At 36.2% G+C, this 23,983-nt stretch overlaps 1 protein-coding gene across 1 annotated transcript in view; it reads right to left on the bottom strand.

Moving 5' to 3' along the window:
* The window catches only part of KIZ (kizuna centrosomal protein), a 135,815-nt gene that overhangs the window by 46,690 nt on the left and 65,142 nt on the right, over positions 1-23,983 (bottom strand). Inside the window, exons 8-10 of the mRNA XM_023536822.1 lie at positions 17,309-17,450; positions 7,749-7,914; positions 6,863-6,928 (exon numbers count right to left, since the gene is read on the bottom strand). Of these exons, the coding sequence (XP_023392590.1) occupies positions 6,863-6,928; positions 7,749-7,914; positions 17,309-17,450 (374 nt within the window). The remainder of the gene's footprint in view (positions 1-6,862; positions 6,929-7,748; positions 7,915-17,308; positions 17,451-23,983) is intronic.

The following is a 23,983-nucleotide window of genomic DNA, read 5'->3' as shown; positions in this document are numbered from 1 at the left end:
ATAATTAGTTTTTAAAAACAATATTTTTTGCAAGTTACACTCAATTTATATAATGAGAAGATTCAGAAATAAAGACATTAATATTATCAATTTCACTGCCTATGGTAGTGCCAGGAATAATCACTGAATAAGATAAACTGGATTCTAGGAATGTAAAATATGAAGAAATCCCTCCTCAGCTCCTGTAGGGGATTGAATAATGTATTTCCCTCTCACCTCCCACCCGCTCAAATTCATGTCCACCCAGAACTTCAGAATGTGACCTTATTTGGAAATAGGTTCTTTGCAAATGTAATTAATCAAGAATCTCACGAAATCATCCTGGATTTGCAGTGGGCCCTAAATCCAATGAATGGTATCCTGATAGGAAGAGCAGCAGACACAGGAGACACAGAAAAGAAGGTGATGTGAAGATGGAGGCAGAGGTTCAGAGTTATATACTGCCACAAACCAGGAGCCACCAGAAGCTGAAACAGGCAAGCAAGGACCCTCCCCTGGAGCCTTCAGAGGGGGCACAGTCCTGCTGACACTTTAATTTTAGACAGCTGGCATCCAGACCTGTGAGAAAATACATTTCTGTTGTTTTAAGGTTGTGATAGTTTGTTACAGCAGCCCTAGGAAAATGCATTCAGCCCTCTGTATCCACAGGTTTTACATCCATGGATTCAACCAACTGCAGATGAAAAAAATTTTTTTAAATCCCAGAAAGTTCTAAAAAGCAAAACTTGAATTTGCCACATGCTGAGCACTATGCTAATCCACACTAATGAAGTGATTTGGAGGCATATCATGCTGTAGCCTATATGAAATATAATGCCATTTTATATGAGACTTGAGCATCTATAGATTTTGGCATCGAATGGAGGGTTGAGGGTAATAGGTCCTGAAACTAATCCTCTGGAAGACACCAAGAGATGACTAATATACTCCCTAATCCTTGATTTTATTAAAATATCGAAAGCTCAACCTCTTTTCTCTCTCCTCGAGTCTCTCTGTAAAGTGAGGCTATTTCACAACATGACTTCATCTAAGGGCTCTTTCATCTTTGAGACCCCCTGCTCTATGGTTCTCGAACCTGGGGAGTCACTTGAGTATGTTATAAAAGGTTGATGCCTAGCTCTCACCACTAGAGGTTCTGATGGAACTGGTCAAGAAAGAGGCTGGGACACAGGTATGCTTTAAAAATCTATACAGGATTCTACTGTGCAACTGCCGAGAATTTCTCTAGGCACATACGAGTTCATTGCCTTGAACACTGGGGAATCTAATCAAGAGTACTCTCAGACAGCTGCCTTTCATTCTTTAATGACTATGTTAAATAAATATCATGACCCTATAATGTTGTGAGTGAATGCTTTGCTATAATGAGTAGCAGGCAGCAGGCCCAGTAGGTGAAGTCCCAGCAGCCTGATCCCTGCCACACAGGGCGAGATGATCTGCAATGGACAGTCCAGAAGCATATGGTGGTTCCTTGGTTTTGCATGACTTGGTGGCCCCTTGTTCCAGGTGTAGCAGGTAACATGTCTACTGATTCCTGTGCATTTCTGGGACAGGACAAATAAGGAACAGTTTTTAGTAAAGTCTCAGCAGTGGACGTATCATGCCACTGTACTTTGGCAGTCCAAAGTTGTCACTAGTCTTTTCTCCCAGGATAAATTTAGCCACCAATGACAACCTGGCCATCAAATGTTTCCAGATCTTTTCCAATCTGATGTAAAACTCAAGCATAATGTTTTGGGAAAGACTGCCCAGAACCCCAAGTGGCACCTCTCAAATTTATGCTGACTTCCTACAAAACTGCTAAATAGACATACCCTAGAATGACCTTGAATATTTCAGCTTGCCAAAGAATATCAGTGAGAAATGGCACAGTCAGGCAATGACTTTCAACACAGTTTGACCAAGAGAACTGATGTCAAAAGAATGAGAGGCTGAATGGATAGTCTCAGAGGCTTAATCTTCTTGAGATAAAAGCTGTGAGCCCTTTTCACATGGAGCTTAAGGAGATGAGTTTTGCCAGGATAAGTACATGGGCTGGGAAAAGTACTGGTGGAGTAAATGACTGAAAGAGATAGTATTTTGGCCTGAATCCACAAGCATTTAAGGAAACTCCTTAATACTCTAATTTTTATTCATTTGTTTGACAAAATGAGTGCCCACTGTATACCAGATACTGTGTTAGGTGATGGGTTTTTATGATATATAGCATTTGCTAAAGCTAAAATTCACTTAACTCTCAAAGGTAAATTTAGTGTAAATACAAATAAAATTGCCCATGTGGGAAATTTTGCTTTGGGGGTATAAGTGGTTCAGAGGGAGACTTCCCCTCATAATCTAGGTAAGTATTGCTTTAATTCTGGCCTAAGTGTACTTAGATTTGCCCCTCTTTATAAAGGGCATACCTCTTGGTACAATCCACACTCAGAAATCCTTGCAAGCTGACCACCTCTCTAGGCCTAATGTAATAGAAAGGAAAAGTATGGCTGCATTCATTACTGTTCTCAAAAGCATCCTTGAGGAGCTGATCTTTTGTTGCTGATGTTTAATTGATCCAGACATTCTGATGCAGTTGCCCATCTTATAAAATGAAAGAGGTAGAGTAGTGGAACAGGAGTCGGGGGCTTAAATCCTGAAGTTTGAGTTCAACTCAAGATCCAACATACAAGGTATATGGCCTTGAGCAGGAATCAACCCTTGTAAGTTTCTGTTGGACTGTCTGTAGAATGAGTTACTGATATTTACCCCATAGGGCTCTTTTGAAGATTACACATGATAGAGGCTTTGTGAGGGCAGGGACTCAGTCTTTTGCTCTCTGTGGTATTCCTAAGGTATACTATACGTGCAAATGATATGCTATTTATAATACATAAAAAACCATATATTCATAGAGATCAACATTAATCTGTGATTTCTACTTGGATTCTTTAGTGTGAACAACTAGACTAGTAAAAGGGGTAGATTGTGTTAACAAGAACAGATCATACATGCTGTGGGAATACTTAATTGTGTGTGTGGGTGTGTGTACAGGAGGATTTCTACATGCACTATAGCACAGATTACAGGAGCTAGAGTTATGAAACTCATACTCTCCATAATGATGATTAACAAAGCAGATGCCTTCAAAGTGATAGCACACTCCTTAAGGATGAACCCCTTTTCCAAGAAGACCTACGTTGGGAGTGATAAGCAAAATAAGGAAGGGAATTAGAGAAATGAGAATGTTGGCACTACTAGTAGGCACTAATAGCCAGTGTGGTCAATGAGGAATTATGCCAGTACTGCACCTCAGGAAGGTAAGCAGCTATCAGAATAACAAACAGGCTGGTGGTGCCCAGGCACTCTCCTCTGGTTTACTTTTTCTGTGGCGCAGCACCCCATCATCACTGCTTCTTTACCTCTTTCAGTTTACTTTGTGAGGTTCCTTTCAACTAGATGTCACTTGTTTGAAATGCTGGGGAGTGTGGGGCCAGTGCATAAGACCAATACTACTACTAAGAGTCATAAGAATATTATTAGAAACTATAGCTAACATGTATGAGTGTGTCATACATGCGTGGCATGTTCACACACATGACCTTATTTAAACTTCAAGACAATCTTACCAAGTGCTAGGTATGCCCGCTTTTCTAATACAGAGGCTCAGAGAGGTGAAGAAATGGGCAGGGAGTAAAGAGCAGACACCGATGGCTGATGCCAAAGCCCAGGCTCAACTGCCACATCTCCTCAACTCCCAGAGGACAGCCTCTGGGATATTCTTTTTCTTGGAAGATCCTAGAAGGAATGCAGCCCATCCAAGCAAGAAAGCCTTAACAAAAGTGTCATAAAGGGGGAGGAAGAATTTATCTTAAATCAAATATATACTTGCCTTATTTTACCAAAGGCCAAATCTCCAAAGAATTATGACAAAAGATACAAAAATTTAATAAAGAGACGATGGTCAAGAACTTAAGAGATCAAAGCAGCTTCAATGACTGACATAGCAGCAGTATTAAGCAGAGCCAAGGTACATGAGACCTTCAAACATTAACCCCATGGGAGGTCCAATGGGTGTGGAGCAAAGAATGAAAAAAGTGTGGTGGTAAGAACAGAATGGCAATGCTCAAAGTAAATGGCTTTGAAAAGTTTTTCATATCTTGCAAGTTATTTTATGTCTAATACTTTGGCATATTTTTTAAACTGCCAACTATTGATAGATTGATGGCAGGTTGCTGGAATTACAAATTTCTTTAAAAATCTTAGTGGCAAAAAGCCCTTATTACTTCTAGGCTCATCATACCTTTTTCTGCATGAAGAGAAGGAAGATTTGAAACCCAGATACTTAACTATCTTACCTCTTATAAAGAAATTCTATGACATAGATAGAGAGAACATATTGGTGGTTGCCAGAGGCAGGGGGTGGAAGGTGAGTGAAATGAGTAAAAGGAGACAAAAGGTACAAATTTCTGCAAATTAAAATCACAATGAGATATTACCTCACACCTGTCAGAGTAGCTATTATCAATAAATCAACAAACAACGAGTGTTGGCAAGGATGTGAAGAAAAAAAACCCTCGTGCATTGTTGGTGGGATGGTAAACTGGTGCAGCCACTATGGAAAACTGTATGGAGTTACCTCAAAAAATTAAAAAATAAGACTACCATATGACCCAACAATTCCACTTCCGGGTATTTATCCGAAGAAATCTAAAACACAAATTTAAAAAGATATATGCACACCTATGTTCATTGCAATATTATTTACAAGAGCCAAGATATAGAAGCAACCTAGTGCCTATTAATAGACGAATGGAAAAAGAAGTGGTACATATATATAATGAAACATTATTTGGCCAATGAAATCTTACCATTTGCAACAACATGGATGGACCCAGAGTAATGTATTTTGCTAAGCGAAATAAGTCAGACAGAGAAAGGCAAATATCATAAGATTTCACTTATATGTGGAATGTAAAAACAAAATAAACAAAGTAGAAACTAACTCAGACACAAATTGGTGGTTGTCAGATAGGAGGGGCTGGGGGAATGGGTGAAAGAAATGGAAGGGATTAAGAAGTACAAATTGTCAGTTATAAAAATAGTCACAGGAATGTAAAATACAGCATAAGGAATATAGTCAATAATATCGTAATAACTAGGTATTGTGTCAGATGGGTACTAGACTTATCGGGGTGATCACTTCATACATTATATAAATGTCTAATCACTATGTTGTATACCTGAAACTAATATAATATTGTATGTCAACTGTAATTGAAAACTAAATTTTAAAAAAGGTCAAAAAAGAGGCATAAATTTCCAGTTATAAATGTCATGGGGAGGTAATGAACAGGATGGTGATAAGGTTAATAATACTGTACTGCATATTTGAACATTGCTAGGAATGTAAATCTTAAAAGCTCTCATCACAAGAAAAAAAATTTTTTGTAACTGTGGTGATAAATGTTAGCTAGACTTATTGTGGTGCTCATTTCACAATGTATACAAATATCGAATCATTATACTGTACACTTAAAACTAACAGTGTCATGTGTCAATTATACTTCAATAAAAAAATTCTATGAGAAAATAACATTTGCATTAATTTTGGGGAGAGTCTTCTACTTGCAGCAAGGGATGACTGGAAAGAATACGTAAGAGACAAGTAAGAATAGTCAACTAGAACACTTCCGGGTTTCTCCCCAATAAGCCTTTATGATTTTAATTTTAACTGAAATAAATTCAGAGGTCATTAGATACTTCTACATTCAAAGGTAAAGCAAAAGGAAAGTATCTAAATGATGTCTTGGTTATTTGCAGTTTGGGGTCATCTACACTTCTATTAATAAAATAAATAAAGAGGGAACTCTACCAGAGTTTTCTCAAAATAAAGAATAAAAATGCAACAAACATATCATTGGGAAATATTTAAAAGAAAACTTCTGTATTTTAGAGTGAAATATTATCTGATGCAGAATATATAAATTGCTCTACTATAAATTCCTTTTTCAAAACCAGAGTTCATCATAGAAACATGGTTTAAAAAATTAATCATCAGTCCATGAATTGTGTTGCCATAAAAGAAAGCCATTCCTTTCTGCATATAAACAACAAAACTACCACATATGCAGATGCATGCCTTAGTACCTTGGTGCAATGGTGTATTTACTTGTATAAATATTTAAAGTCAGACCTTTGAATTTATAATGAAGTAGCACACCACTTTACTTAATAAGGTACAACTAAATGTAGATGTACAACAAATAGAACTCTGTTCAGAATACTAATTGCTGCTGTCAATATTCTAAAACTAAAAAAAGTAATGATATTCAGATTTCATCTAAACAAGCCTAATACATGTGCAGAAATCTTAACTGGTCTTGGAGAAACCTTATTGCTCAAATTTTTAAATTATTAGACAGGCTTTGTAACTGAGGGACAAGCAAGCTTCCTGTCTGGCATTCCCTCCCCCGCCCGTGCTCTTATTTTAATGATGCATATTCAATTATCACAAGAAAGAAAAGAGTAAAATCAGAAACATCTGTAGTTTGCCATAATGACTGGGTATTCCCTACAGAGACTGACCTTTCCACACAGACGCAGGTGCTGAAAGGCTACGTGATGGGGGATGCTCACATGTGTAAATATATAAGATGATTATAAAGAATTCAATAGACACGATTATTTTCTACCTTAGTTTGTGTTAATATAAGCTTGCAGGTTATGATCATGTGTTCTTATGATTAATCTTCTGCTCCAGCATGTGAGCATGTAGTTGAAATATATCTGCTCTTAGCAGAGTCCACAAACCACTAACCTAGGATGTTCTGATTATATAATAAGGTTGAATCCTGTGTTTGAAACTCTTAGGCAACTATAACTTTACCTGTGATTGGAATCTTTGCTGCCATACTTTCTTCCTTGCTCTCGTCTCTGCAGCCGCTTGAAACTTCTAAAAATCAAACACATGATAATAAGAATGTATTTCAGGGTTATATTTATGGTCTATATACTTATGGTCTTTTTTTTTTTTAACTACCATTCCTCTTATTTTCATTGCCTTCCTATTTTCTTTTTTTTTGGTTAGTTTATTTCTTGTCTGACAGCTATCAAATTTGAGTGAGGCTTAAAACAAGTGAGCCTCAAATCTTGTGCATGTATCTCAACTTCTGAATACATCCTTAGCAACTCATAGCTGTCTTGGAAGTACCACTATAGTGATTTACTGGAGGGTCTTAACAATAATGCTCAAATGATCACAATTTCTGGATACTAAAAATTGGTTTTTAAATTTTGGGGGGCATAAATTCATTGATTCTTATCTGTTCAGGCTTTTGTAAGGTTGTATTATAATTTAAAAAGCATGTTTAAAAATTATGAGTAAATTATGTTAAGTCATATTAAAAACTTCACACAGTACTTTATGTGAAGTACTTTATGGAGTCATTTTAATGGAATCGTCTTCATCTTTGTAGGATAATCAAAATTATCTACTGCCAAGTGATTAATTTTAAGATTTCATAACTTATAAAAACTTAATTTATTTGAAGTTCAGCAGAACTGCACACCTACAATTAGGTTTCCTATTCTTGTTAGACTAAACAAAATTATATATTTATTGGAAGGGGCATAAAACAAATAACATATTATACATATTAAAATCAGAGGTATTCGCTAGTCCCCTTTATTTTATAGGTATACCTTGAGAAAGAGGGTGTCGCGTTGACTCTGAATGCATTTTTGCTGTGGATAGACCCTTTAACAATAGTTACCTTGTTCCCTTGTAAGAACACTGTTGAGCCACAGAGCAGGTTTTGCTTCCTTTATTCCACTATTGTCATTCAGAATAGATGGCAAGCTGCAAGATGATTCATTACTGTGAATAGCCGACCTATCCTCACACTCGTCTGTAAGGGTTCTTTTCAATAATGCTGTTGCCTATAGTGTTTAAAAGAAAGTACAAAGAAATAAAAACAAACTGTAGCTACATTCCCGTTGGTCTCAAAGACCCAGCCTTCAAATATAATTTTAGGTTAAGCTTTACTTAGGATTTAATTTGCTTCCTGACATTTAACAGAAATTAAAATGTCTTCAAGATAAAATAACGTCTGATTATTTTCCAGCAGAATTTAATTCTTTACAACAACTCACACTAGAAATAATATATTGAGGACTGAATCTTATGTAATACAAAACTGTTCTCCTACTTGTCAAGTATGTATATGAGATATGACCACTCCTGCTAATCTGGGCTGGTTTATCCAAGATTTTCTCTCTCATTGCATGAATCTTTTGGTTTGAATAAAGAAGTGATCTGAAAAAATGTGACCTCGTGGTATCCCTATCTTTCCACAAATAACCCCTGAACTTTCCCCAAAAGTTACAAAAAAAAACCTTAGTGGTTGAGGAGGGGCCATTAAGCAAAAAAGGAACTGACCTTGTTCTAAACCATAAGAATAAAGATACTCTGAATTTTGCTGCTAAGTCCACTGAACTTGGGAAACTTACCTGTCACACTGCTTATCTGTTTTCAAAGAGCACTGAACTGTCTTACTCATATAACTTCAACTGTCCTGGGCAGGGAGGTGGGCAAAGATTTCATCACAGCTGACTTGAGAGGTAGTGAAAAAGTGGCAATTAACAGGACAGGTTAATAATACCCATGTCTCTTAATTTCCAGGTCAGCACTCTTAAAAATATATTGGTAACAAGAGCAGAACAACCAATGATGACATCATCCTGCTGCCAGAATTACTACTTGGAAGTGGTGATTTCCCCAGGCAATTGGGAATAGAAACCTTGGTGGTGGTGTTGACCTTTATTGGTATTTGACAACAGTAGTAAAGCCAGGGCAGTGTCCAATCCAGCCTGTGGGAAATGGAGGTGAGACTCTATACATTCACATGAAGAGTGGAACTGGATAAAACCTGTCATTGTTAGTCCAAGAGTGAAGCAGTAACAACTTAATTATCTAGTGAATAAAGGGGCAAATAATAATCTTTCCTTGTGATTTACATGAAAGAAGGCAAAGATAATCCGAAAGGGAGAATCACTGAAGCAGAACATGGAAGATCTGACCTTGCAAGTTTGGCTTTGAACATACAGGGCTATTGCCATCACCCCTGATATCCCTGCAAAGCTCCTGCCCTCTGCCTCCCCTAGAGCTGGCTGGCCTCCTGGGTCCCGGCCTATCCTAGAGGCTAGAGCAGCCAATTTTAGGGGATTTAGGGAGTTCCAGTGTCCTTGGCCAAAGGACTTAGTGTCAAGTTAGCCCTGTAGCCAGAACCTGTGGTCGAATTCTATAGTAACCAGGAGCCTTTCCGTTATTTGTACAAAGTTGTTTCTGGATTTTATTCCAGTTGTGATATTTCTCTGTTGGGATGATCTGCACAATATCCCTGTTTCTGCAGACTGGAGTTAAGTATAGAGTCCTGCCCTTGAAGCTCAGTCTGACTCTCACCATTGGCTGCCATAGAGCCTCAATCTCAGCTATCCACGTAGGCCACTGTTCTGCACTTGCTTCCAGAACCTGTCCAGGAAAAGAGGGGTGAAGAGTAGTACCAGCTCCTTCAACTGCCATCTCTCTACCATCACTGAGCTCTCTGGACCATCCTGGTGTGTCTCATTTCTAGATATCTACCCATCCTGATCTAGGCTGTCCCCACAGAGAATTAAGCTCCTATTCTCATGCCCAATAATCCTGGGTATATGAAAAGCATTTAACCCACTTCCCATTTTCCCTGGCAGTATTACTCACTGGCAGTATTTGTGGCTGCAGAATACTCACTGGCAGTATTTGTGGCTGCAGCATTTTACTGCGAGATAATTTGCAGATTACAATCCTAACCTTACCCCTAAAGTTTGCCACAAAATATTTCACTTTTATTATTACTTTTGCATAGTTCTAGTATATTGATGGTCTTTAGAAATAAATGACATTGTTCTATTTATAGCATTCTGGTTTTAGTAGTGATATTTCCATTTATAAAATATAGTAATTTTCGATCACTGAAAATGTCAAATCCTTGAAAACGTAGCATTCCTATGTGTAATGGTAACATCATTCTAGAAGTTAGCTGAAGATTCATTTGATGAATCCAATTTATGTATATGTTTCTGTTACGTTAGGATTAGAGACAAGTTCTGTTTAGAAATAACTCCAAGAATAGTTTTTATATTTCATTTTCACATTGAAAACCAGTCAGATTCAGCCTCAAAGAGCTTGTTTATATAAAATTAAATTAACGCTGGCAGTGAGCAGCACTTTTTTTTCTAAACAGGAAATGGATTAAAATATGAACAAAAAGAATCGGCCCAAATTCTGTCATGAAAGCTATAATTTTCTCTTTCTGGGATTTAAAATAATCCAGACTTTCTGAAAGTACTTCAAATATTTATTTCTCCCTCATATTAATTACCTTATGCAATAGCTATAACTAATAATTTCTTGGCATGACTTCATAATAGCCACTGTCTTAACACACATTTTAAAAATAAAATTGTTAAAAGACTGTTGAAGCTTTCCATACTTCTTAATGTAGAATTTTCAGACAATGGAAAACTGTTTCGGATTGTCAATAACTCAGATAACTTATCACTAGTCTATCAATGATGACACACAATTTATGTTTTGCATATTCCTTTCATATTAGACCTTCTTTTGCTTTAGCTATGTTCTACCTGAGTTTCAAAGGAACACAGAATAAAATGCTATAACAATACTGCAAATGTCTTTCTAATAAGTCCTTGTATGCTTGGTAAGAATATCACCACAGCCAATAGTTCTACAAAAAGTAAAGTGGTGAGTATACTATAGGTTTTCATTTATTTCATATATTTTATCCCACTTATCTTCACTACTCATTATTATGTCTCTAGAATTCCTCTTTTGTGATAAAGATGTTTATAAAGATTCATCTTTTAAGATAATTCTATAGTTAATTTCTCAAAGATGAGTATTTGATATCTATATGAATTTTGATGAATAATCAAATTACAACATGAGAATGGTTAACTCTACTGAACCACGGAGCCAACAGAGAGAGCAGCGGATCTGCCTAATAGATCATCACCAGTCATAAAGGAGTCTACAATGTAAGTCCCTAACAAGCAGGGAATAATGAAAAGAAAGGACAGAAACAAAAGTCAGCCTCAGACAAGGAATGGTCAGAAGGTTTCTAGTCACAAACAACTTCTGCAGAGTCAGGAAAAACATCTGTATTGTCTGCAGATCTTTTTGAAAGGTGTATTTCTAAGGAAGCCCCCAATCTGAAGGAGCTTGCAGTCTGAGACTGACAACACTAACTCACACCAGCAATGGAACAAAAGCCCAAAGAAGAGTGAATGAGATGCTTTACACATCTCATGCTGGGTCTGAAAGCACTCTGCAAATTTGAGCTTTCTATCTGAAAAACGCTACCAGACAACAATTTTACTGATAGTGCTTATGAACAGACTGCACATCGGTTTCAACTTATCTGTTAGCTAATAAAGACTCATTTTGATTTCACACATTTGGAGGCCAGGAGGGAAGACTGGAGACTGTCTCACTGTTCTCAGCAGTCTGAAGCCTAACTCCAACAAAATAGTCCCTCAGTTTTCTGCCTTCCCAAGAGCCAGCAGAAAAGACTCAGAAATTCAATGCTAAGGCACATACTATTTGCAAAATGATTCACGGTGATACTTCCAATATTTCAGATCTTACAGAAGATAAACTGTCCTATGAATTACACTTAGCAGGATACCTAGAATTATTGGCTCAATTCTACTAAGATTTTTCTCAAAGTTCAGTTTAAATATGGATCTTGCTAGGTCTAGAACCCTAAGACTCATGTAGGCTGACTCTTAATTTATATCCAGACACTTTTCAATTGTAATACTCAATTGCATAGATACATATTAATGGAAAAGACTTTGTATCCAAAACACCATTAAGAAAAATGAAAGGTAAGAATCAAACTGCTCAAAATATTGCAACAAGTTGTACAAATTTATACAAAAAGAGTTCTTACAAGTCAATAAGAAAAAATATATTACTAATCTAATAGAAACATGAGCAAAGAATATGAACTAGCAAATTATAAAAGAAATACAAATAGGTAGGGGAAAAGTTTGACCCCAATTGTAATATAAAGGTCAAAAGAACAACAAAAAAAAAATTGGATGTCATTTGCACTCTGCAATTTGGTTCACACACACAAAAAAAGTTGATAGTATCTGGTTTCATAAAGGGCTCTGAAAAATGATATTTTTACCCATCCATAGTAACTCTGATGACCCTTCCAGAGTGAGATCTGGCAGTGCATAGCAAATGCCTGAGAGATGCACGTACCCTTTGACCTAACAATTTTATATGTAGGAATTTATTCTAAGGAAATAGCATGGATATTTGTAAAAATTGAATTGCTCAGATGTTCTTTAAAACTTTTTACTAGAGGAAAAATTAAAAATAACTTGAACACTTAACAACAGGAGCCTGGTTAAAGAGACAGTGGAATATCTGTACAGAGGTCTCTGAGCAGCCATTTGAAATGATGTAGAATATGTGATGGTATGAAAGGAAGTTCTCTTGTGACAGGTGGGGAAAAAAAGATACGTACACAAACAGTGCAACTCATGTCAATATATTAAATATTAAAAATCATATGCCACAGTGTCAAAAGGTTAAATATGGAGAATCAGATAACAGGTAATTTTCTTTTCTTTTTGTTTACCCTAACATTCTGAGTTTGTTTTTACCATACTAATTTTTTTAAGGAAAACGTATGCCAGTTCAAAAAAAATGGATTTCTGTGATGGGTGGTACAAACAAAAAGAAAGTGAATGTGAAAATGTTTAATAAAACTGAATTCCATTCTATGTGTAAATCAGTGCTAGTAGTGCAGACACAGAAAGGCCAGATAATTAAAAACCATGGATGACATTTCCTCCTAATACACATATTTAACTGACTCTTTCTCAAGAACCTCTTTCTTGTGCACTGGAAGTAATTTTTCAGTGTTTAAAGAGAAATGAAAGCATCTCCACTTAAGTTATATTTAAGTTATAGGATGGGAAGGGAATTTTATCTATGTAGCATCAAAACAAAGAGAAATTACTCTTCTGAGCCAGCAAATGAGCATTCAAGAGATAAGAGCAAGAAACCAGCCCATCATTTAGGGAGAGGTAAAGGAATTTCCGTGACCAGTCACATAAATATCTGGTGCATGTGTGGTAGGGGCACTGGGCAAACCTACTCTACCAGTGGCACCAGCAGGTGTCACTCTGCTTTGCCTGGAGAAGTTTCCTCCAGGGGGGAAACAGGTATCACTTAGGAGAAAAAGAGTATTAAGACACTTTATATTTTACTGAAGCACCCAATTCATTTTTTTCACATAATTACAAATTTTTCTGTTTTAAAGCATGCAGCTGAATTATGTAATTGCCTCACAGGTTATGTAGGTGCTGTGGATCTTATCTGGTGTCAAGGGGACATAATCCGAGTTTCCGGGCTTTAATGATGTATTTACTCAAGAGACAGATTGACTCCTGCTGACAGCAAGGGGACTCACAGGTAAACATCATTTACATGTGGCTGTTTAATTAGCCATTTACCCAAGAGATCAAAGTAAACATTTCTGAGCTTCATTAGACTCTTAACCAAGTAATTGCTAGTAGAGCTTTCTTAAATTTGGAAAATCTCTTACTTTTAAGAATTTTATCCAGAGAAATACTTAACCCATACTATTTACTAAATGTATGTACTGTAAAAGGATGATGCATAAACCAAAACAGTCCTAGAACCCACACCCACAAAAGTATTTTGGACTAAAGCTCGCAAGGCTTGCCCTGCCCATGTCATCGATAATATTATTCTTCTGGACTGTGCATTTCTTCAGTCATAACCTAACAGTTTGTGAAACTGCTTGCTTACTTCCATCTTTAAGGATAGATTTTGTCTTAATTTACTGGTAATTTTTATGATTGTCACTAAGATCAGATCATGATGATTTAAAAAGAACAAAGCAGACTATCATTTGATTCCTAAGTTATTAGTTGAGCAGCCCCCTCATTAATAATGAAGTTATAATTTAAAAAATTACAAGTGAATTGGTTGTCTAGAACCTAGAACATGTTTTTAAATATAAACAACCCCCTTTTTTGTTTATTTATTTTATTTATCATGGTGACATTGGTTAATGAAATTCATTAAGTTTCAGTGTACAATTCAACAGTAAGGCATATAAATTGCATTGTATGTTCACCGCCCATAGTTAGATTTCTTTCTGTCACCGCATATTTGACCACTTTTACCACATCTACCTCCCCCTCTTCCCTCTTAAAAAAAAAATGATTAGATAGCAAAGGGCACTCAACCAAGACTTATATCACCCTTGACACAGATGAGATGTGATGTATTTGCACTCAATGTAAATGGAAAAACAATGTTGTTACAAAATAGCAATAAATTAAATGGACAATGAAACCTGAAAACAAAATCCTTTTTAAGATCTACATTTATCAACAGATATGAAGTGGATCTAAAAAACACAGGTTCTGTTATTCCTAAAGAACACTGTTATTTCTTAAAGAACATTCACACAAATGGTATCATACCTCAACCAAAACAAAACTGTATGTTATTTATTGAGTCACACACAATGCAGTAAAAATGAAAATGTATGCAGGAAGGATATACACAAGGTTATTTTTGAAAAGGAGCATGGGATCCTTGAGAGGCACACAAGGGCTGTATCTGCAGCTATAATAATTTATTACAGAAGGAAAGTGGGGAGGAAGGAGGCTAGAGGAGGAAGAGGAGAAGGAGAAAAGGAGTGGGGAGGAGAGAAAGAGAAGGAAAAGAGAGAGAAGGGGGATAAAAGGGGGAGAGAGAGAACATGACAGAAGGAAGGAAAAGGGAGAGAGGAAGTAGGAAGATGGGGGAGAGAAGGAAGTTGAGGATGAGGAGGTCTGAAACAAAATATGGTACGATGGTAACAATACATATGGATTTTGGTTGGTAGACATGGAATTGGTGGGTTCATTATATCACTTTATGTATGTATGTTTGATATACTTTAAAAAAGTCCTTCTACTCTCTTGTAATTTAAGTGGCCAAGGAAAGGGGGTGGGGTCTTGAGAAGGATTAAAGGTGCTCTGAAAAGCTTAAGGGGCAATGGCAGAGGCTCTGAACCACACAGGGACACAGGTGTGTGACTTTGAGACAGAGGTGGCAAGGTTTGCCTCCAGGAGGGACACATGTAGAATCCTTGAACTATATGCATGATGAAAATAAAAAGTTAAGGCACAAAATGTTCAAAGTGATAAAAATCCAAGATCTACACCAAGATCACTCTACCCAGCAAAGCTATCATTTAGAATTGAAAGACAGATAAAGAGCTTCCCAGAAAAGAAAAAGCTAAAGCAGTGCATCACCACCAAGCCTACGGTATTACAGGAAATGTTGGAGGGACATCTTTAAGAAGAAAAAAATATGTATCAAAAATATGAATAAAGAATGGCAATAACTACATATCTATCGACAAGAACCTCAAATGAAAAGGAATTCAATGCTCCCATCAAAAGATAGGGTGGATGAATGGCTAAGAAAACAAGACCCTTATATAAGCTGCCTACAAGAGACTCACTTCAGATTAAAAGACACACACGGACAGAAAGTAAAGGGATGGAAAAAGATATTTCATGATGGACCTAGAGGGTACTGTGCTGAGTGGAGTGAGTCAGATAAAGACAAATGCCATATGATTTCATGTACACATGGAATCTAAAGAACAAAATAAACAACAAAAAAATCAGAAACAACTCATTGATACAGAGAACATCTTGGGTTACCAGAGGGGAGGGAGATTGAGAGGGTAGGTGAAAAACGGGGAAGGGATTAAGAAGTACAAATGGATAGTTATAAAATATTCATGGAGGTATAAAGTATGGCATAAAAAATATAGTCAGTAATATCGTAATAATTATATATGGTGTTGTATGGGTACTATATTTACCGGGGTGATCAATTTGTGAGTTATATAGAAGTCTAATCACTATGTTGTACACCTGAAACTAATATAGTATCGTATGCCAACTATAACTGAAAAATAAAAAATATTATTACAAAAGAAAAAGAAAAGTTAAAAAGGATCAAAGCCAGAAAACTCTATATTATGTATATGGATGAAAAAACATACTTTGAAATAAGACAAATTCATAAGACATTAAATTTAGGAGAAGATTAGGAGAAGACCATCTCTTTTACTATGGCATTTTTAGGTAATGACAAAAACTGTGATGGGAATGCTCTAAAAGTGGGCTTCTGGTTCCTCCCTTGTGCTTCCCTTGGAAATTTGCTCCATCAATTTCCATTTTCTGTTCAGCATCTTCATACTTTTCCTCTGTACCAGCTCCTAAGTCAGGCCTCTCCTTGTCTGTCTGAACCTCTGTGGGGGCTCCCTCCTCTGTGGTCTCAATCTTAATCCGAGCAGATAAAATTCCCCAAGGCACTGCAGAATCTTATTATAGCCCTGCTTAAAAAACTCTCACGGCTTTCTCAAATCTAGTAAACTAAACACAAGCTCCCTAGCCTAGGCTGGACCCTGCACAATTGGGCCTGGCCTACCTTGGGCATTCTCACCCACCACCCACATTCTAGAGCCCATGCTTCAGCCACAGAAGATGACTCTAGCTCCGTTTCCTGGATACATGTTGGCTTTTCCAGTCTGTTCTTTGACTCATAACAGCTTTTCGCTGTTGCCCCATCCTGTCAAAATCCTGTCAGTCTTTTAAGGATCACCTCATGCCCCTCTGTTCCCTCCATAGCAAAGTTTGCCCTCATTCCTTCTCCAGATGTCTTGGCTCTCTTTTCTGAAGGGCCATATTCTTTGCCGTTTTCTTATTACACTCATCCCACTATGCCTTTCCCCAGAATTGGGCCATATTTTATTTATCTCTTTTCCTCCAATGGATCTGGGCTGGTGCCTGTCTACAGAAATGGATCAATACATATTTGCTGAATTGTCATGAATGACCAACCATACAGTATTTTTAAAGTACAGAGTAAAGAAAGAAAATCAGAATGCTACAAGAAAATGTGGAAAATGTGGAAAATGTTGTGGTAGCTATGTTTAATCAGGTTGCCTCCAGGATCTGAATTAACTTTATGTGAGGAGGCAAGATTCATATACAATATGCAAAAGGCCTAAGATCAGAAAGTTAAACCACAAAAGCTCACTTATTACTTAATATTTTTAAAAAATATATTAATCATTGTTAAGAATGTAACAATTTCCTCAAATCGGTATCTCGTACATCTTGAAACTATTTTTAAAAAACAACCAACCCTTACCTTCTGGTCCATGTTTCTGAGTGGGAAAACTTCGGACAGCTTAGCTATCTCTTCTTTAGTAGAATTATCATGTTCTTTCAAGGTGACAACACATTGACCCAATTGTGCCCTCATTAAGCCTGAGGCTGGTGCTTGTTCAGATCTATAAAACAGAAACAGGAGACACATTAGAGATTTGTAAGACTGGTTACTTATGAGAGCCCCACATTTTTAAAGCCCCATTCTCAAGTTAGTAAAAGATAGGTTATCCAGAAAAGCCTGGAACCCAATTTATTATGGACTAAAGAAATTTCTAGAGTCCAGGTCTCTTTTTTTAAAAACTTTTATTTTATTTTTGTTTTGCTTTCATCGCTAGATGAGTGTTCCAAACTTTGGCTACATAGTGGAACCACCTGTGAAGCTCTGTAAATTCTAAGTGGCTGGTGCCATCCCCACAGAGTCTAGTAAAATTAGTCTATGGTATGGCCCAGCCACCACAATTTTTTAAGGCTCACAGAATGTTCTAATGTGAGGCCATAGTTTCAAATCACTGCATAGAAGACCAGACTCCTCTTAAATGTGGTTAACAAAGATAGATCACATTTCTATCTTAACAATAGCTTATCCTTGTTATATTCTTACTATGGTCTACTTACAATTTTTAAAAAATTACTATATTATTAATAAAATTAAATATACTTAGGAAATAGTTTAAAAAATTAATATACTTAGGAATAAGTTAAAAAATAAGCCTATACTGCTGCCTAGGCTATCGTATTTAGATACTAAAAGGAACCAGGGCCCCTTAGAGAAATTCCCTATTCCAGGTCTGGGGCAGGAAATGCACAAGATGAGCCTAAAACACATTGTCAAACCAGAAAGGAAGGAAAGTACCAAAGACTACTGAGTCACGTCAAAAGCCTCAGGGGCTATCTTGGAGGGGCTCCCACTGGCCAAAGATTGGGCAATTTGAGCACCAAAAAGAATAATGATTGCAATGGACTGATACGAATAATATATAAAAATCCACAACTTCTTTTTAAAAAATAAATAATAAAAATAAATTTTAAAAATTAAAAAAAAAATGCAGCTTTAAAAAGGAGAAATGTGATCACATGCTACTACATGGATGACTCTTAAGGACATTATGCTAAGTGAAATAAATTTGTCACAAAAATTAATATGTGATTCCACTTACATAAGGTACCTAGAGTACTGAAATTCACAGAAAGAGAAAGCAGAATAGTGATTGCCAGGGCCTGAAGGAAGGAGAAATGGAGAGTTGTTAAATGGTATAGATAAGAGTTTCAGTTTTCTAAGATGCAAAAGTTCTGGACATTGGTTGCACAACAATGTGAATGTACTTAACACTACTGAACTTTACATTTAACAGTGGTTAAGATGATAAATTTTATGTGGTAATGTTTTACCACATAAAAATGTGGTAATGTTTTACCATAACTAAAAAATATAAACAAACAAAACTTTGGAGGCTGCTAGAGCAATAATTCGTTATTTTGAAAATTGGTAAGTAAAAGGATGGAATCACACATTTATCTTGCCTTTGTGGAAAAATAATGCATTTCGGAGTTACCAAGTAGTTGACAGGGAAAGTTCTCCCAACTAATAAATGCAGAAGAAATGAATAAATCAGAATAATGACTGTAGAAAGTGCAAATTAATCAAAGCATCTAAGAAATGATCATAATTTTGTGACTGTACCCAGGAAACTTTATATTAGAGGTATCAGTCTGCCAATGCTCGAATGCACGGATTAGTACTACAAACAATGGGATGACCCGACGTTATATGCTGCCTGAGGAAGTGTAATAAGAAGTACAAGCATCGCTTATGATATCATCTTGCCAAATTAACTGGTGTGGTATATCATCTTATATCTGGATGTAACCACCAGTTTACAGATAATATCATTCGGATCCTAATTTAAACAAAGCAAATACAAAAAGACTTTTTTGAGATAATCAAGGGAAACTGACAAGGGCTAGGTGTTAGATAAAGAAAAGTTAAACAGTAATGTATTAAATCCTTTTATGTTAGAGATATAAGTATTTGTGAGTCTTTGTGAGTGAAATATGTTGTCTGTTTTAAACTACTCAAGAAAAAAAGTGTGAGTGAAGGTACATGGGAGTTCATTATACTGTTATAACTGCTTTTGTGAATATTTAAAATTTTTCAAATTAAAAAGTTTTTAAAAAGTATATTTAAAGTCTGCAATTTACTTGGAAATGCATATAATAAGAGATTGAGATGGATAGATGGAAGGATGGAGAGACTAAATAGACTAAAACAATGTTGAAGGTAGAATCTAGTTGGTGGATATGGATGCTCACTGTACATAAAGTTCCTTTTACTTTCCTGTCTGCTTGAAAATTTTCATAATACATTTTTAGGGGGGAAAAAAGTAAGTCTAAGTACAATTCAGAACCTTCTTTAATAAATCTTAATTGTTATAACCTTTGTCTGATCTATTAACTCCAGTTTTTCCCAATACTTGAATGAAGTGCAGTGCATCACTAGAATCCTTGAACTTATTTAAAACTTTCCCAGAATAATTCTAAGGTTTCTGACTGGTTTGGTAGCAACGACTTCAGCAATTTGCCTCTCTTGGCTCATCCAGACCTCACTGATGTCATAATGCCATTCAATTCCTTTGTTCTGATTCTATGTAAATAAATTTATAGTTGCATCTGTATTTTATTTCACAATAGAAAATGTACTCACAGGCCACCAGCATATTCTAGTCTATTCAGCTGGTATATTTTTCATAATGAGTAAATCAACTGTGTTTCTGGCCCGAAAGCATGCTTAGCTAGATGAAATTAAACTTAAAAATAGGTTGAATTAGGATGAATTAGTTAAATTAGTTGGGATGGATTAATGATCAGAGCCCAGCCTTTATGGTGACTCTGCACATGATTTCTGCAGAGGCAAAGCCAAGACAAGACTCCGGTTACTAATATATCCTCCAACTGTAACCATCCTTTGGGTCCTGGCATGAAAGAACTAGTGAAGGTTTTCTATAATTATTATACATATTTAACAAAAAAGATAGAACCCATTAACTGACTTGAATGGGTTCAAACAGCAAATGAACTATCAAAGAAGGTATAGCGTCTAGAACTTGCAACTTCTGAACAGCTAAGCCAACACCTAAAACACAAAACTAGGCTTTCTTGCAGATTTTTTTCAGGACAGATTGGGCAAGGAATGCAAGAGCCATGGCTGTCTTTGCATGGAGTCTTGGTTCTATGTAAACCCACCAAATCAGAAAATTTGCAAAGCACTACAGAGGACTTAAAGGAATTTTTTTCTCTTTTGTCTACTTTGCATTGGAAAATTTATACTATTAGTGTCACATAGAAAAAAACAAAGTTTGATGTCAGCTAAATTATATATTTCTCTAATTAAAAATATAATAAAAGAATAGGGACCACTTTGTAAATCATATAAACGCCTAATCGCTATGCTGTACACCTGAACCTGAAACTAATACTGAATGTCAACTTTAATTGAAAAAATAAAACTTAAAAAATATATAATGAAAGAATAGACTTTAGTCGATAATTAATTTCATATACTTGGAATGGCTTCTAATCAGAAAACTGCAATTTAAACAAATGTACGAGAATTTCCTAACTACAACTGCTTTACAATAGATTTGCAATTTGACCAAAGTTTTAAATGTATACAAAGTAACAAGTACCCTGAATTTTTATTCTGAACATAAGCAGAATACATATTATACTCAAAACAATATAAAGCTGACTCAGTTTTTCAGCCTGAGTTTGAGAGCACAACAGGGCAATTGTATCTGAAAGTAACCACTAACAGAGACAATTAGATGCACCTGGAAAAAAAATAAAATAATGGGTAGTCTGATTAGAGTTTTCATATAAGATAAAATTTATTAAGTAATCCGGTTAAATGATTACTTAAAAATTATTAAGTAATCATTTTTATGTATCTTTCATATAAGATAAAACTTATTAAGTAATCCGGTTAAATGATTACTTAAAAATTATTAAGTAATCATTTTTATGTTAAAATGTTTTCCAGAAGACAGCAAATTTTTATCAATTACCCCAAATGATATGAATCATATTTTAATAATTGATAATTGTCTAAAATGACTGTCCTTCAAATAAGAATAAACCTTTCATATGAAGATCATTGAACACTTAATCCTTGATATAATAAAAATCAATAATGATGATAGGAATTTTTTTTCTTTTTTCTAAGATGCTTCATTTTGTGAGCAGGAATTCAGAAGTCTTCACAATATCTTTTAGTACATGCTATGGGACAGATGTTCATGTTACAGATGAGATTAAAGAGACAGATATTGACTGCCATGGGTTGCTCAGGGGCACAAGCAGGGCCACTGCCACATCAAACATGGCTCTAAACAGGCTTTTTCGTAACCTATTAAAGCCTTCCCACTCTTCCTGACTTAGAGTTCTCTGACATGAGGGTCATTAACAATTAAGGTATAAAAGTAGATCATTCTCTCCAAATCTGTGTTTCTGAAATGGTTTATCAAATTGACAAGTGGACTGCTTTGGTCCAGAGGAGACCGCAAAGCAGACAGGAATATTTCATTTACGTGAGTGCAGAGCAATAACTCCTGGGGGCTGAGGGGCACAGGGCGTGCCTAGATCAAGGAGAACATAGGGCAGCCTGATGCCATGATTAAAAGCCTTTAGAAAGAATTTGTATTTAAAGACCTGACTGCTCATCTCTCAAAGGTCGTATAAACACTCTGGCACTTTTTCCGAGGCAAGAGAGTGAACCAGCAACAATCAGTGTGCATTAATCAGCATCCCCAGTCACACATGGGGCAATTCTAATTGTAAAAGAAGAAAACATTGACCTTAGTAACCATTCCTGACTTCTTTATCTGGCTTTAAAAAATGATTGTGGTAAAGAAACAGTCTTGAAAGCTCTAGATATTAATTTTAAAATTTGTGTTGGTCATAAACAAGGATCATTTCTTATGGAAGGCTGATTTATATATAACTGTAGATCAATAGTCATATAAAATGCAATGGAAATGGAATGGAAATCAATGCTTTATTATGCATGTTGAGAAACTATAACAAACTTTAGTCTAGTAGATGTAGATATATCTTATCCACAATCAGAGTTTGGCAGCCCAGGTTAAGAGAGTCACACAATGAATCATTTAGTCTAACAAGTTTTCACAGAGAATTATAAATGCATATATGCTTTCTAGGTCACATACCACAACTGTGGTTTATGTGAAATAGTATGTCAACAGATACAAAAGGCACTAAGAAAGAAACAGGGGTCTGAGTAAAGAACCGTACAACACATAGTTACCAAATGCCTTACAGAGTACAAAGACTCTTTCCCAGCCAGCTTCTCCCACCACCTTGTAAAACAGAATTTTTATTTCACATGATAAAAAACATAAAAGAGGATTTTCTTGCATTGACCTTTACTGTTTTAAGTTGAAAAGCTAATGACCACGAAGGTAATTTCTAGCATTTTCCATAGTTTGGAGATCGCTAGTACAGATGCGGAAGGTACTGTAAACATATTCATGAGTTGCAAACCTCATTTTGTAGTCTGTGAAATGGAACCATATGATTAGCCAAGTTTCTTGTGACAAGGTCATTGTAGAGATCATTATTCTGACTTCTCATTCCTTGATGGGATCTAATATCCACTAGACTTAAGCTGAACTCAAGTCTAAAGAAAATCATGTTTCCTTTCTATTTATATCATTAACATGAAACAGCCTACGTGGCACATTAAAGGTAGAGAAAATGACATTGAATGTAAGATAACTAGACCGAAAGCCCCAAAAGGGGTCCTTTCAGATGGGCTTTCACAGATACTCATCCGGTGATCAGGCTTGAGTAATAATTTGTTCTTTCCTAGTAAATGGTAGGGATGTATTTTAATAAGAGGAAATATAGTTAGTCCTTAAAATAAAAATCAGGGTTAGGACACTGGTAACATTCATGCAACGTGAATTACGCACTTACCAGGTGACAGCACTGAACAAACCATTACGCATATTACACATTTATGATTTTATAAACTCAATAAGTTGCTCAGATGCCACAAAGCTTCTGAGGCCATGGAAAGAAACTCAGATTGCCTAAAAGGTGGGCAGAGGATATGGAAAAGATTTCTGACTGACTTAGGAAGAATGTTCAACAATCATGGTTCATATGCTAACTATCCTGCAAATAAACGCCTCTCTCTTTGCAGCTTTATGGCCATTTAAGACATATCCTCTGAGTGGTGGCTCTCAAACTTGAGGGAGCAGAGTTCCCTTAAGGGCTCATTAAAAGCCAGATGGCTGGGCCCCACACCCCAGATTCCTGATTCAGTGGATCCTGGGTAGGGCCTGAGAAGGTGTGCTTCTAGCAAGCTCCTGGATCTTACTGATGCTGCTGGTGCAGGTAACATTCTTGTAGAACAGTATCTGTATCTTCTAGATTGGGAGCCTGTTATCACTAGCATGACCTTGGAAATTTAGGAATACATCTAGGGTTTGGAGCTGCCAAGGACATCCTTCCAGGTGGTGGCTATACTGGGTTATATGCTTGGTTGTTCTCCAAGGCATGCTAAAGGCTACCTGTGTTCCTTCCTGCTAAGTAAGCCCTTAAAACTTTGCTATAAGCAGGGGCTGAATGGATATAT

The sequence above is a fragment of the Pteropus vampyrus genome, unplaced genomic scaffold (assembly GCF_000151845.1).
Source record: "Pteropus vampyrus isolate Shadow unplaced genomic scaffold, Pvam_2.0 Scaffold7, whole genome shotgun sequence".
Classification (NCBI taxonomy): domain Eukaryota; kingdom Metazoa; phylum Chordata; class Mammalia; order Chiroptera; family Pteropodidae; genus Pteropus; species Pteropus vampyrus.
This window is presented reverse-complemented; position numbering and strand designations above follow the sequence as displayed.